At 34.5% G+C, this 14,754-nt stretch overlaps 1 protein-coding gene across 3 annotated transcripts; it reads left to right on the forward strand.

Annotated features, from left to right (window-relative positions):
• Window positions 1-4,278: 4,278 nt before the first annotated feature.
• On the forward strand, window positions 4,279-14,472 carry LOC107940441 (alpha-xylosidase 1). Of its 3 annotated transcripts, none has more exons than XM_041105250.1 (8): window positions 4,279-4,920; window positions 5,014-5,696; window positions 7,177-9,764; window positions 9,992-11,647; window positions 11,842-12,234; window positions 12,333-12,384; window positions 13,769-14,122; window positions 14,201-14,472. In XM_041105250.1, the coding sequence occupies exons 1-3, from the start codon at window positions 4,694-4,696 to the stop codon at window positions 9,054-9,056; spliced, it is 2,790 nt and encodes a 929-aa protein (XP_040961184.1). In that variant the 5' UTR covers window positions 4,279-4,693; the 3' UTR covers window positions 9,057-9,764; window positions 9,992-11,647; window positions 11,842-12,234; window positions 12,333-12,384; window positions 13,769-14,122; window positions 14,201-14,472. The 3 variants fall into 3 exon arrangements, with proteins under 3 accessions (XP_040961184.1, XP_040961185.1, XP_040961183.1); XM_041105251.1 differs by having other exon boundaries at window positions 7,177-9,059; window positions 9,140-9,764; window positions 12,333-14,122; XM_041105249.1 differs by having other exon boundaries at window positions 12,333-14,122.
• The last annotated feature ends 282 nt before the right edge of the window (window positions 14,473-14,754 follow it).

Genomic DNA, 14,754 nt, shown 5'->3' on the forward strand with positions numbered 1-14,754 from the left:
AGTAAATTTGTTGATAATTACTCTCTACAATTTTGTGACCAATTTTTAAAAACAAAATCGAGTCTTTAATTGAAATTGATTTTTAGAAAGGGGAATATTTTATTCAAAAAATAAAATTTATCAAAACATTTTGTTATATAAAAAAGGGAAAGTTGTTAGGTTAAGTTTTAATTTGACAAAGATTTTAATATAACAAATATAATATTTTTGAAATAAAACTCGACAAATTTTATTTGTAAATTTATTTGTAAGAGATAAAATTTTAAATCTAATAATAGTGCTTTTCCGAGGTGTGAGTCGGAAACACCAATTCACAGCCACATAACTAATTTAAGGAGACGATGAAATAATCGAATTAACTGAAATTAATATATATTAATTCAAAGTAAGAACTTATACAACAAACTAACCAAAAAAAACTCAGGCCCAAAGCAAAACAAATCAACCCAGGCCTAAAATAAAAACCACAAAGAAATAAAAGGAAACTAAAAAGAAACAGAATCGCCCACTCCCTTGAGAATCGGATAGCCCGTCACACCCAGCATCTACAACAACTTTTCCTAGACGGTTCCCATTTCCCCTTATCACAAAACTCTTCCTCTACCTTCTTCTTCAGATCTGTTAGATTCGCCATGTTTATCTACCATAATTTTCCATTAAACAAGAGTGGGATCCGAAGATACTGGATCTACCATAATTTTCCATTGCTTTTTCCCCCTTCAATTACTTAATCTTCTTACAATATTCACATGTTCGACAACTTTCCTACATCTTCTGTTCTAATTTGTCTTCCCAATTCTCGATTATCACAAATTAAAAAGCTTGTTATCCTCTTATTTTTGCTTCTTTGCATTCTAACGGTCAAGTTCATTTTATAGATGTAAAAATATAAACTATTTAATTAATATAATTCTTTATAATGTCGTTTTGTGTTCAATAATTATATTGGACTTCAATTAAATTAAAAGTCGAGTTAGATAAAAAAATTAACTAAAAGGCAAAACTCTTTTTAATTTTTTTTTCAATCGATTCAATGTTATATTTCATCCGTAAATAACATGATAATTGTTAGAATTGCGTGACCGAAATCCAGTCATTTGTTAAGAAAATAAAATAGAGAGACATAATTAGAAAATCTGTGGGGACGAAGGGTTGAGGGTTGAATTAGTATAGGACTATACTTCTTCTATTAAACATTGATTATAACAGACTTGTTTAACCCTTAAATAGATGTAGTCGAACTCTTGTATTATGTGTTTTTCAACATAATGAATTTCTCCTCCTTTACCCGTAGTTTTTTCCAATAAGTGTTTTTCACTTAAAATCAGTGTATTTTTATTTTACTTTCTTATTACTTTGCAATCATTTCTTTTATTATTGCAATCATTTCTTTTATTACTACTATCGACATGGATTATAAAAGTAATGAATTCACTTTTGATGTAATATTTTTAAAATTAAAAAGTAAAATAATGGAGTGTGCATAAGCCGAAGAAGATTTTTGTCTCACATCTAATATCCTAATGCTTGATTCTTGCTGACAGTAAACATCGAACTTTGCGAAACATCTGGGGGAAGGGGGGGGGTTAACTCTTCAATCTTCATAAACAATCGAGGCACGTAATTGCATTTAAATAATAATGCTTCATATCTTAGATTATTTATTATTAACACCTCATCATTAGTATTAAACTATTACTATTGTTATTGTAGATTGAAATTTAGTTCATTTAGAATGTAGGTTTGAGTACGTTGAAATGTATTATCCTCTTATTTATGGATTAAAAAAAGATTATAAATAATTCTAGACATTATATCGAGAAAAAAAACAAATAAGAAATTCAATTATTAATTCCTTCTTCATAATAATAGCTAGAAAACACATGTGGATGCCTTAAAATGGCAAAATAGAATGAGATTAGAGTAATTATATGACATGCAACATACTTGGGCAAGTAATGACATGATTTAAGGGTCACAAGCCCTTATTGGTTACTATTATACCAAATTTTCCTTCTTGCATCCTACTCATTTTTCTTTTCTCATCTCTTTCATCAAAGTAAAATAAATAAAAATAGTAATAGCAAGAAAGGAACCAACAACAATTTCAATGAATTTGTTTATTCATGTTAGGTGTTCTTCGTATTTATCAAAAAGTTTATAAGTACTTAAGATGATAATAGCGAATAGTTGAAGAAGAGTCGAAACAGGCTCGGTATCGTGACAAGCAGGTAAGGCTCGTCGGGACAACGTGATGTAAACCCTAGGCAAATGCGGCACTGAGATCATGAGAAGGAAAGTCGGCACATCACGACGTGTTCTCCTATTTGACAGTCACGTTTTAAACTTCAAGCAGAACTGTTTCTCTTAGTTAAACTCTGATTATTACAGGGATATTTTATTATGATTAAAACTCTAATTTAAACTTATTTAAATGGATCATTGCATCTCTAACTTGACGTGCCAATCAACAAGGGCTTTTCTTTTGGGGGGCAACAAGATATAGTTGCAGATAAGCTTTTTGTGATAATTTCATGGTAACTATGGAGATAGTTTTGTTCTTGAGTTAGGATTTTGTTTTTTGAGTTTTGGGTTTGTACGTTTAGTATATTTATATTTATTTTTCTCCATATTGTATTTTTGTTTATTTACTCATTTAGTGAAAAGTCGATACTTTTTTTGCGTGTAATTTTTTTCTCTTTGAGGATTTTTTACAAAAAATATTTGTGTCCATTCCTCCCTATTTTTGCCATCTCTTTGTTTATACAAATCAATTCCCAACCATTCAAGAAAGAAAACGAGTCAATTAGAACAAGAATTGGGACCAAAGTATGCCACCAACATTCCCTTACTAACACCAAAAGAAAAAAGAAAGCAAGTTATGAAAAAAAAATATTTTTTTATGTGCATAAATGGCTAACCAAAAAAAATTATTGGTCAAATAAGTTGATTTTTTAAAAAATTTTTGAGAGAATACGAAAAAAATTGATTTAATTGAATACGCTTTCCCTTTGAACCATATTCTCTCTTTAAAATCGACCTAATTTCTTAAATTTTCAAAAAAAATCACTTTATTTGGCATGTGATCATGTTGGCATCGAAATCTACAGCAGTGAATGCCTGCCCACACCGTAATAAATTCAACCCCCAATTATTATAAAAGAACGCAAACAGCATACTGTCCATTGCTTGCTAATTATCATCACAAGTCACGTGACCATGCATGACCTTGTTTAGGTGGATGACGGTGATGATCACATGCATCATACGATACATACATCTTAAGAACAGTAAAAGAGCAGAAAAACAGGGAGATTTTCCCTAAAGAATTAAAAGTGATAAAAAGGGTATTAAGAAAAGGAAAAGGCGAAGGAATCCTAGACCGTAGAAGAAATGAAACCCCGTCACTTCGTCAGTGGCTATATCGTAATTTTGTAGAGCCCTAGACCCAAATGTTAAAGGGAATCCTGCTGTAAACGCCAAAAATTGAAGAACCCTTCACTAATACGTTGCCGAATCGCGGCGCTTCGTTCATACCAAAATAGAGAAGCGGACATCAGAAGCTCTATCCCCACTCTCTCACATAAGGAGTGTGTTCAACATACCATCAACTAGACCAATCCTAAGGCGGCATGCGAGCGTGGATACACAATAGCGAGTGAGAAGTGTTAGTTAAAAAACCCCGTGCAAATAAAAAAAAATCAGGGCAGCGAAACATGATCCGCATGAGATGGGAAGATTGGTAATTGATTTGAGAGAGAAGGTAAACTAATAAATATTAATTTTTTTCCTCAATTTTAGGAAAATAAGATAGAGTGAGAAAAATCTGATTTGATTTAAAAAATTCGATAAAAATTTTAAAATTTTTAATTAAATAATTTAAGTTTTTCAAGTTCATTAAGTTATTCGAATAAATTTGAATAAAAAAATAATTTATTTAACTCGAATATGAATTCTACAATTTGAATTATTTAAAAATTTAAATAAAAAAGACAAAACTACATTATTTTGATAAATATTTTTTTTTTCTAAAGTTAAAACTTAAAACCATTAAATTAGTATAAATAATATGATTCGTTAACTCGACACGAAATTTTTTGATATGATTTAAAAAAAATATATATTAAATTCGGTTACTAAATTAAGATTCGTCTACTCAATAAACTAAAAAAATTTCGATTCAATTCAACTCAAATGAATACTCACTCTAAAATGAAATTGGTTTTTTAGGTTTTTATTATTTTATTTAATTGAAGATATTTTTTAAATAATTGTTTATGATGTTTTTTCTTCCATTGACGTTTGTGTCTCTCTGTTAACCTCGTTGGTCGGTCTTTTTTCACTGTTTTTCACTCTGGTGGGGTGCTCTATATTACTGTTCGAAACAATGCGATAAGAGGCTATTCTTGCTGGTTTTTTCTTAGGGGTTTAGTGTTCGAGAGAGAAAAATCAGAGCCATAGATTTCTAATCCTTTTTTCTTCTTTTTCTTCTGCTAGATCTAGCAGTATCGAATTCGATTTTCTTTTGTTTTCGTTTTGGGTTCTCTTGAGAAGGCAAAACGGTAGAGAGGAGGCTTTGTTGAGCGTGTCTAAGACCACCCTATTCATGCATCAAATGATTGCCACTTACTTCATTCAGTGAGTCCTATATATAGTCCTTTTAACACTCTTTGCTCTCTGCATTGTTTAAGCAATGTTCTCTCCAGCTTCACTACTTTCTTTGAGTTCCCTCTACGTTCTTCTGGTTTTATTATCATGTTTCTATGGAGGGGTTTCTTCTGTTCCCACTAAGGTTGGAAAAGGGTACCGTTTGATCTCAGCTGAGGAGACCTCTGATGGTGGCTTTTTGGGTCACCTTCAGGTCAAGCAAAAGAACAACATTTATGGTCCTGATATTCCTCTCTTGCAACTTTATGTCAAGTAAGTCATCAGTCTAGTTTTACTCTTAATCTTTGCCTCTTTTGCATTTACATTCCTCTTAATCAAAATTTCTTCCTTTTTTTGTTTCTAAAGGCATGATACGGGAGATCGTTTGAGGGTACACATAACAGATGCTGAGAAGCAGAGATGGGAAGTTCCGTATAATCTTTTACCAAGGGAACAACCACCCGCATTGAAGCAAACGATTGGGAGATCAAGAAAGAACCTTTTAACAGTGTCGGAGCTTGCAGGGTCTGAGCTCATATTCAGCTTCACAGCCGACCCTTTTAGCTTTGCGGTGAAAAGGAAATCAAATGGGCAGACCCTTTTCAATTCCAGCTCTGGTGGGTCGGACTCTTTCGGAGAAATGGTGTTTAAGGACCAATACTTGGAGATATCCACACAGTTGCCTAAAGATGCTTCACTGTATGGACTAGGAGAGAACACTCAACTGCATGGCATTAAGCTGTATCCCAATGACCCTTACACGTTATACACAACCGATGTGTCGGCTATTAACCTCAACACTGATTTGTACGGATCCCACCCTGTTTACATGGACTTGAGGAATGTGGGTGGTGAGCCATTTGCACATGCTGTTCTCTTGTTGAACAGCAATGGCATGGATGTGTTTTACAAAGGGAATTCATTGACGTATAAGATTATTGGTGGTGTTTTTGACTTTTACTTCTTTTCTGGCCCCACTCCCCTTGACGTTGTTGATCAGTACACCTCTTTTATCGGCAGGCCTGCTCCCATGCCTTATTGGTCTCTAGGTATGCTTTTCATTTTCTCACTTGCATTGCGTTAGGTTTAATGTTTTCCTATTTTGTTTTAAGTATTTGTTTATGTTCTTCACTGTGGAAATTGTGTTGGGTTTAATAGAAAAAAAGTCTCAAGCCAAATCTAATGGAATTGACTCAAAAACAATCTTTTATGATACGATTAATATTCCCTTTTTTATATGGAAAAAGGTTAGATTTTGATGATAAATGTTGCATTAAATAAACCATATGCTGCATAATGTTGAATCATTATATAGGGCAATATGTCGGTGTAAGACAACACCACAGATTTAAATGTGATGAGGATGGACGATTAGGAGATGTAGGGAAACCTGTGCCACTTGATTTATATCTTGTTGGCCAATGTAGACTCCTGATATGATCCATTCATCAATCAGCTTAAGATGAAGAAATTTTGTTCCCATTTTAATATGGTTAGGTGGATTGGTCCCATATCACATTTAACTTTATTTTCTTTGTTTAAAGTCCCCATCAATATGTGTCTAATAATTATTGAGAACCAACTTTCTAGATCTAAGAGATCTTTTTTCTTTAATCAATGATGAAATGACTTTAGGCATTTTAGGTATTTAATTGTTAGATAAATAATTTAGTAAAAGCCCCCATGAGGCTCTGTGTTTTTTTTCTCATATTTACCAGTTTTCTCCTATATATATATTTCATCTCGACTACGTGAGTTAGATAGAAACCAAATGGGCACTATGACATCTTACCATAATGCTTTGGGCAATTAATTATTAGGCCCTGACTTGATGCTAACCTTAGGTGCACCCTCAAGTAGTGTGTCTGGTGTCCACACATGGTCAGTTTATGGTCCCTAGCCTATGGGGTATGTAAAGTGAACTTTTGTGTGCTACCTTCATGTTGTAGCACCTTTTGTGTCGGTAGATGCATGATCAAAGTTAAAAACTAGTACTTTTCCCTCGACAAAGGTACCCTTTTAACGTATAATAAACAGGTACGACTCACCTGTGAGGCTTGTGTTTTTTACAATGCTTGGGCAAACAGAGCATACATGTGATATATTATATATTCCCATGATCTTGACTGACGTGTTTGTATTATGGCAATAGCATGTGGAGTTGTCACTGCTTGTCATGGATTATAGGTAGAATAGTAATATATTTACTTGAGTTATAGAGGAATCCTCGCATTTATGTCTTGTCATTTCGATGCCATCATGAACTTTTGCTGCAGTGTTTCACCCCAATACTTGATATGGACTTCTTTTCTCAGTCTTGTGAAAATGGAACCAAGTTAAAAGAAGTGAACAACATATATAATATTGGTTATTAGATTTTGTTTTTGTGTAACGTAAAGCTTCCTCTGTCTGGTTTAGAGATACTCCTAAGAGGAGGATGCTTGAAGATTATCTTAGTATCTTACCATGACGTTGAGATGAATAAAATATAATCATTTTTCTCTTTGTTTCTATAAATTTGATTTACAGGGTTTCACCAATGCCGATGGGGTTACCATAATCTCTCTGTAGTTGAAGATGTAGTTGAGAATTACAGGAAGGCCCAGATCCCACTTGATGTGATCTGGAATGATGATGATCATATGGATGGCCATAAGGACTTCACCCTCAACCCCGTAAACTACCCTCGTTCGAAGCTTCTTGCATTCTTGGACAAAATACATAACAGAGGCATGAAATACATTGTCATCATTGATCCTGGAATTGGTGTTAATTCCAGTTATGGTGTATACCAAAGAGGCATTGCCAACGATGTATTTATCAAGTATGACGGTGAGCCTTACTTGGCCCAAGTGTGGCCCGGGGCTGTTAATTTCCCGGACTTCCTCAACCCTAAAACTGTTGCATGGTGGGGTGATGAAATCAGACGTTTCCATGAACTGGTCCCTGTTGATGGGCTCTGGATCGACATGAATGAAGCTTCGAACTTCTGTTCTGGGAAGTGCACGATACCGAAAGGCAAGCAGTGCCCAAGTGGGACTGGCCCTGGTTGGATTTGTTGCTTGGACTGCAAGAACATAACAAAGACGAGATGGGACGATCCCCCATACAAGATCAATGCTTCAGGCTTGCAGGTACCTATTGGGTTCAAAACTATTGCCACTAGCGCCGTTCACTACAATGGTGTTCTAGAGTATGATGCTCACAGTCTTTACGGCTTTTCACAAGCCATAGCAACTCACAAGGCACTCCAAGGGCTTGAGGGAAAACGGCCATTTATATTGTCACGATCTACATATGTTGGTTCAGGAAAATATGCTGCTCATTGGACAGGTGACAATAAGGGCACTTGGGAAGATTTGAAGTATTCTATAACTACAGTGTTGAACTTTGGTATTTTTGGGGTTCCAATGGTTGGTGCAGATATATGTGGGTTCTATCCTGCCCCAACTGAAGAGTTGTGTAACCGTTGGATTGAAGTCGGTGCTTTTTACCCTTTCTCTAGGGATCATGCAAATTACTATTCTCCAAGGCAGGAGCTTTATCAATGGAAGACTGTAACCAAATCTGCTCAAAATGCACTAGGTATGAGGTATAAACTTCTTCCTTACCTCTACACACTCAACTATTTGGCTCATACAAGCGGAGCACCAATAGCGAGGCCACTTTTCTTCTCATTTCCTGCTTACAAGGAGTGCTATGGGTTGAGCACCCAATTCTTGCTCGGAAGCAGTCTTATGGTGTCTCCAGTGCTTGAGCAGGGGAAAACATCAGTCAAAGCACTCTTCCCACCCGGTTCTTGGTACAATCTCTTTGATATGACACAAACCATAGTGTCAAAGGGACAGTACTTCATGCTCGATGCGCCGTTGCATGTGGTCAATGTACATTTGTATCAAAACACCATACTACCAATGCAGCAAGGAGGAATGATCTCCAAGGAAGCTAGAATGACACCATTTACTCTTATAGTAACCTTCCCTGCCGGGGCTAGCGAAGCAGAAGCCAAAGGAAACCTTTATCTCGACAATGACGAGCTTCCAGAAATGAAACTCGGAAACGGGTATTCAACATATGTTGACTTATACGCCACATTGAAGCAGGGATCAGTGAAGATCTGGTCAGAAGTTCAGGAGGGTAAGTTTGCTTTAGACAAAGGTTGGAAAATTGAGAAAATAACAGTGTTGGGATTGAGTGGAAGTGTAGACACGTCTGGACTTGAAATTAATGGAAGTCCAGTAGCCAATGGTGCTTCCAACATAGAATTGAGTTCAATGAAACAGATGCATTTGCAGGATGTTGAAGATGGGGTTGGCAAGAAGAAGTCTTTAATGGTCGAACTTTCAGGCTTGAATTTATATGTTGGAAAGAACTTTGACATGTCCATGAAAATGGGGGTACAAGGTTGATGATTATGGTGTTATGTACTTTTTTTTTCCCATTTTCATTGTTGATGGTTTACTGTTTGTCTTAATTGGGGGGGGGGGGTTCGTCATGGTGAAGCGATGAACTTTAACTGCAACAGTCATCCTTCTCCATGCCAAAAGAAAAAGAAGGGTTTAAACCTTGATTGGTGCCTTGGTGGCAGTAATGCAAATTTGATGTTATAATTTCAGTTGTGTTTTAATTTTGGAAATTGAAATCCAATTTTTATTTCTTTTAACTCAGGACAGATCTTGGGTTTAGGCTCAAAGTCTATTGGGCTAAATGATCAGTCCGATGAACACAAACTAATCCCGTTATCATGCGTAATGATCCAATATCTGTGAATAAGTTGCTTGTTTGCTTTGCTGCTCAAATGGACTTTGAAAGGTACCAAAAAAGAAGAAGACATATTCTTCAAAAGCCCAATCAACCGATGAAGATCATCGGTTTTCTAATCGATTCAGCTCCTAAACCCTAAGCTTGCTTGTTAACTTCCCTTCATTATCGCCATATCTTTTGGCTTCAAATTAGATAGACGAACTTGAAATCTCGAGCTTTCTCTAATGACACTTGTCCTACTTCTTCTTAATTAAATCCTCACCAATGAATTGCTTTATTTCTTTCGATTAACCTTTTCACTTCTCTTCTCTACCCGTACTGAATTTGCAGCAATTGGTTTTTCAATTACTCGGGTAAATTTCGTTTCATAATCGTCTAGAGCTTCGTTAGTTTATAATTTTTATATTCATAGTTTGAAATAACGTTTCGGTATCGCTGATTTACTTGCTCTTGATGTTTATCTTATCTGAGTTAAATTTCCCAGATCTGTTCAGGATGTGGTGTCGTTAATTTACTTGTTCTTTATGTTTTCGATTCGATTGTTTTTGATTCATCATCTGATCTGAGTTAAATTTCCCAGATCTGTACAAGATGATCAACAGCAACAATGGGGGGATTTTGTTACATATGCTATGATGGACCTCTAACAGCCTGCTTGAGAGCGTGACACTTTCACGCGAACGGATTCCTCTTGTTACTCGATGATAACTGGGTGAACTCTATGCCGTATAAAGGCAAAATAATGTAACCGTGAAGATGTTTCTGAGAAGTTCCTTTGCTTCTTTTCTGGCTTCGGCTAACATAGAGTTCACCTGGCTATCATCGGGTAACAATGGAGGTTGTTTAACTTTTTAAACAATGGGTCAATTCGTGTGGTTCAAATGTCACTCTCTCATGCTGTTTAAGGTACTTTATAGGTTGATCTAATCTCAAAGACATTAATCAAGAATTTCAAGGGTGAGTTAAAGGGCACTTCTTTAGCAGAAGCTGGGACAAAGCAGAGATTGCTTTAAAACACCCGAGTTCGAACAATTCGATCAATAATAGAAGATAATGTTTACAAATATAATTATTAGATTTGATTTTATGATCTAAATCTCACAATTTAACTTTCTAACCTAGTTTATGCTGGTACTTTATGCAAATCAGGGTTATCATTGAATTTTATTTTTAAAAACAACTCAGCCCGACGGCCCGCCCGAAATATGGGAGGTTTCGGGTAAAAATATAGGTCCGGAATATGGGTTTGGGAAAAAAAAGAAGCCCGTTTACTTTTTGGGCCCTGGCTCGGCCCGAATATAATAAATATATATTTTTATTTTTTAAAATTTTAATATATTTTTAAAATATTTTTTATTTTTAAAATAAATTTTTGGTGTTTATTAAAAAACTTTGCCGGGCCAGGCCAGGCTCGGGCTTAGGAATTTTTTCGGGACTAGGCCTAAATAAAATTTTAAACCTATATTTTAGGTCGGGCCTAGGCCAAAATTTTTCTGGACCCGACCCAGCCCATGAGCACCTCTATGTTGAAATAGATTTTTTTTTGTGTATTAGAAAAGTGTTTAAATAATAATTCACATTAATATTTTAACAAGAATAGTAAAGATACTATTTGGGGTTAACTAATATCATTGTAAAAATAAAGGGCCATGTTATATCAAATTAAAATATAAGAACTAAATCTCAAATTTGACTTAAAATATATGTCATAAATTTTATACAAATTCTTTCATATTTATAAATGACCGATCCAAATTTATTTATCGGATACATAATCTTTGCTCAAACTCAATAAATTTATACAAAAAGGCTAATAAATTGGATGAACTGTAAAATCGGAAAAAAAAACTTGGGTGCTAAAGTGAATATTGAAGTCAAACTCATTAAAGAATTGAAAAAAAAAAGTTAAGTACCAAACTGTATATTTAAATCAAAACATGTACCATATAGTATATTATCCCTTACTTGTAGCTGGTTGTATTTCTTTCTCCGAATCTGATCCAAGCTGATATTTAACCTTTAAGCAGACATCGAGACCAATGGAAGGACTTAATTGATATGATACTAATACTTCAAAGACTTAATTAAACATTTTAAATTTGGGACTATTTAGAATCTGACTAATAGTTCGGGGACTAACTAATGAAACTAACCATCTTAACCCTAAATCAATAAATTGCTTCATTTCATTAGCTTTACTCTTTGGCAGCTGCCTCTCCTCTCCTCTCCTATACCAGTGAGTACTACTGAAATTTGCAGAATTTCTTTTAATTGGTTATATTTCGTAATCTTTGAGTTTCCTTAATTTATAATTTTTTATATCACTTGTTTGGAAAAAAAAAACATTTTGGTGTCGTTGATTTGCTTGCTCTATGATTTTCATTTGATTTTTTTCCTGATTCATCATCTGATCTGAGTTAAATTTCCCAGATCTGTACAAAATGGTAAACTTCGCAGTTTTTTGAATGACACGGATTGGCCTCTTAGCAACAATTGGGATTTTGATTTGGGAACTACGATTGGATCTTCAACAGCTTGAGAGGGGCATCTGAAGTACAGAATGACGAACGAACTTCCATTGATACCCGATGAACTTAGTGTTGGAAGGAAGCAAGATCGTTTCCCGGTTTCTTTTTTTGCTTCTGTCGGTCAGATAGTTCGTCTCCTTTGTACTTTAGATGTCTCTCCCATGCTGTTTGAAGTTGTTTGTGGGTCTACTAATCTCCAAGAACAAGTTCAATGACTTCATTTTTTATCAGAAGCTGAGTCGAAGTGGAGATTGTTCGAAAAGCACTAGAAGTTTGAACAATTTGATCTACCGTGGTCAGAGACAGTCGATGTTTAAATCTAAATCTTAATTACCTAGTTTGATTTCATTATATGTATCTTCATTTGACTTTCTAATTGACTTAAATTTTCAGGAGTTGAAAAAAAAGAAGCAAGAGAGCTATGCCTACCTTCACTAATAATATGGTATGCACATTATACGATAATACTATAAACCCATCTTATTTATAAATCACATTAGTACTTTGATTTGGTCGTAGTGAGTTTCGAAAAAGGATTCATGCCTGACAGTGAATCTTTAGTTCAACTTTTTTAGTTCTTTTAGCTTTCTTAATTTATTTAGAAGAATCTTTGATGGTCATATTCGATACCCACATCACAATATGCGTCAAACATACACTTTAAGCAAACTGTGGAAACCGAACAACCTAGAGTTTTAGTGCCTGTTTAGTAGTGTATTAAAAATTGCACTTCTGTCTCCAAAAGTTTTAGCTGAAAAGGAGAAATTAAAGCTTTTAGCTTTTTCTCTCCTTAAAAAAAATACTTTTGGTGCATAATTATTTTTTCACCCCTTTAATAATATAGTGCTTTTTGTTTTCTTGGTGCTTAATTACAAATGTGTTAAAATTATTAATTAAAAATAAAAAAATATTTTTTAAAATATAATTTATATATTCTAATTAAATTTTATAAATAATTGATATTTATTTATTAAAATATTTAAAATTTATATTTCATATATTAAAATATTAACAAGTTATAATAATTTTTTTATATTCTTACTAAAATATAATATTATTAACTAATTTAAATAGTATTTAAATGCATATTTGTTACTTGATAATAATATTTCTAAAATGGATATTTTACTTTTTAAAAGTACTTTTTGACAGCAATGTTAAACACTCAAATTTTAAATCAAACATTTCAAAAGCACTTTTCAAAAGCATTGCTAAACTAGCCCTTATTATCAGACCAGATAACCTAATGTTTAGGACTCTCCCTGCTTCCCCAATTCTGCATGGACTTTTGCATTGAAAACTGTATATATTGTTAGAATCTTTCTAAGCACTATATACATATACGCTTTTGCATGTTTATACGTTTGAAGCTACAAACTTGAAAATGCATGTCTTGACCTCTGTTTTTTTGCTGTATATATCCGGCATCAATGCCTCGAGTCTTTCTTAGAGCCCTTAAGAAGAGGGGTATGATATACATTGGTACGTAGTTTTATATTTATGCTTTGGAAAATCATGATCAAAACCAACTTAATGACAATGGCAAAACAAATTGATCTGGAAAATCAACCTTACTTGATTAATATGTGGTGCATCTGTATCTCAGTTGCATCTCTATTTTCTGCAATATCAAGGGTTCTTAATTTTTCAAGTGATCAGTCTGAGGTTGCCTTTCTGCCCGGTTCTTCATTTCGATTGTTTATTCGTATTCTCTTACATTTCAAGGGTTGGCAACTAGACTCTGAAAAAATGAGGTATCGGTATAGTTTCTCTCCTACGATATCTATCACTTCGAACTGACAACACTTGCCTAGTTTTTGTTGTTTTAGCTCTCTGCAGCCTTTACTTGGTTTGTTCAGAAGAATCTGCTACTACTGAGCCTATTACCCCTGATCAAGATCAAGGAGATTTGCCCCTAACAATTGAAGAATGAAAAGGCTAATTTTGATAATTTGCCTAAACAACTTTATGGAAGGGACAACGCAAAAGTGGATGTTTCAGATTTCAAAGGCTTTCAAATGCATTGAAAAACACTCCACGGGGGGAATCTCCGGAGTACATGGAACTTATTGCTGTCAGAATAAGAAAAGGTTGTGGTAAAGCTACTGATTTCACACAACAGTATCCAAGTTCTGGTCCATCCTAGAGATGGAGTGTGCCAATCTGGACTGCATTCGACAGGGGTAAAAGGCTTGGCTTTGAAGTTGAATATGCTGATAGTCTCTTAGAGAAAAACTATTATGCCCTTTTTGCTTTTGCAGATTATGTCAAATGAGACCAAGAAACAGAGGATTCTGAAACCAGATGTGGCTAAGCTCAAGGTTTTGATCAAAGGTGTAATACGCTCGCAGAGTTGCAGCAAAATCTTCGGTAAATCACCATTAGAGATGGCTTCTTCACTTTCGGAACTTTATTGATTGGTTTTCATTGTTGTCACTTATCTTCTGTTGCCTTTTAGAACACTCAACTTTGAAGGATTGTTGATATCTTAATTTTCCTCCATATAACTCTTTTTGGGTTTGGGTTTTGTCAATTTCGTTGTTAATTTTCTTGATAAAAGTAGGAAGTCGAAAGGATGAGGAAAGGAAAGTAAAACCCAACAAAAAAGTGGCATTCCCCCCACACACCCCCCCCCCCAAAAAAAAAGCATGATTATTAGTAGGGTATAATCTAGGTCGAGCTTGATTGGAAATTTGAGGCCTTTAACCCCTTTGAAACCGTGTTTAAAGCTACTCCCCTTCCTCAACTCTACCAAAAAACTCATACTTTATATAAAATTTAAGCTTCTTTCAACTTTTGTTCTAGAAAATGGACG

This window comes from Gossypium hirsutum, chromosome D11, assembly GCF_007990345.1.
Source record: "Gossypium hirsutum isolate 1008001.06 chromosome D11, Gossypium_hirsutum_v2.1, whole genome shotgun sequence".
NCBI classification, from domain to species: Eukaryota; Viridiplantae; Streptophyta; class Magnoliopsida; order Malvales; family Malvaceae; genus Gossypium; species Gossypium hirsutum.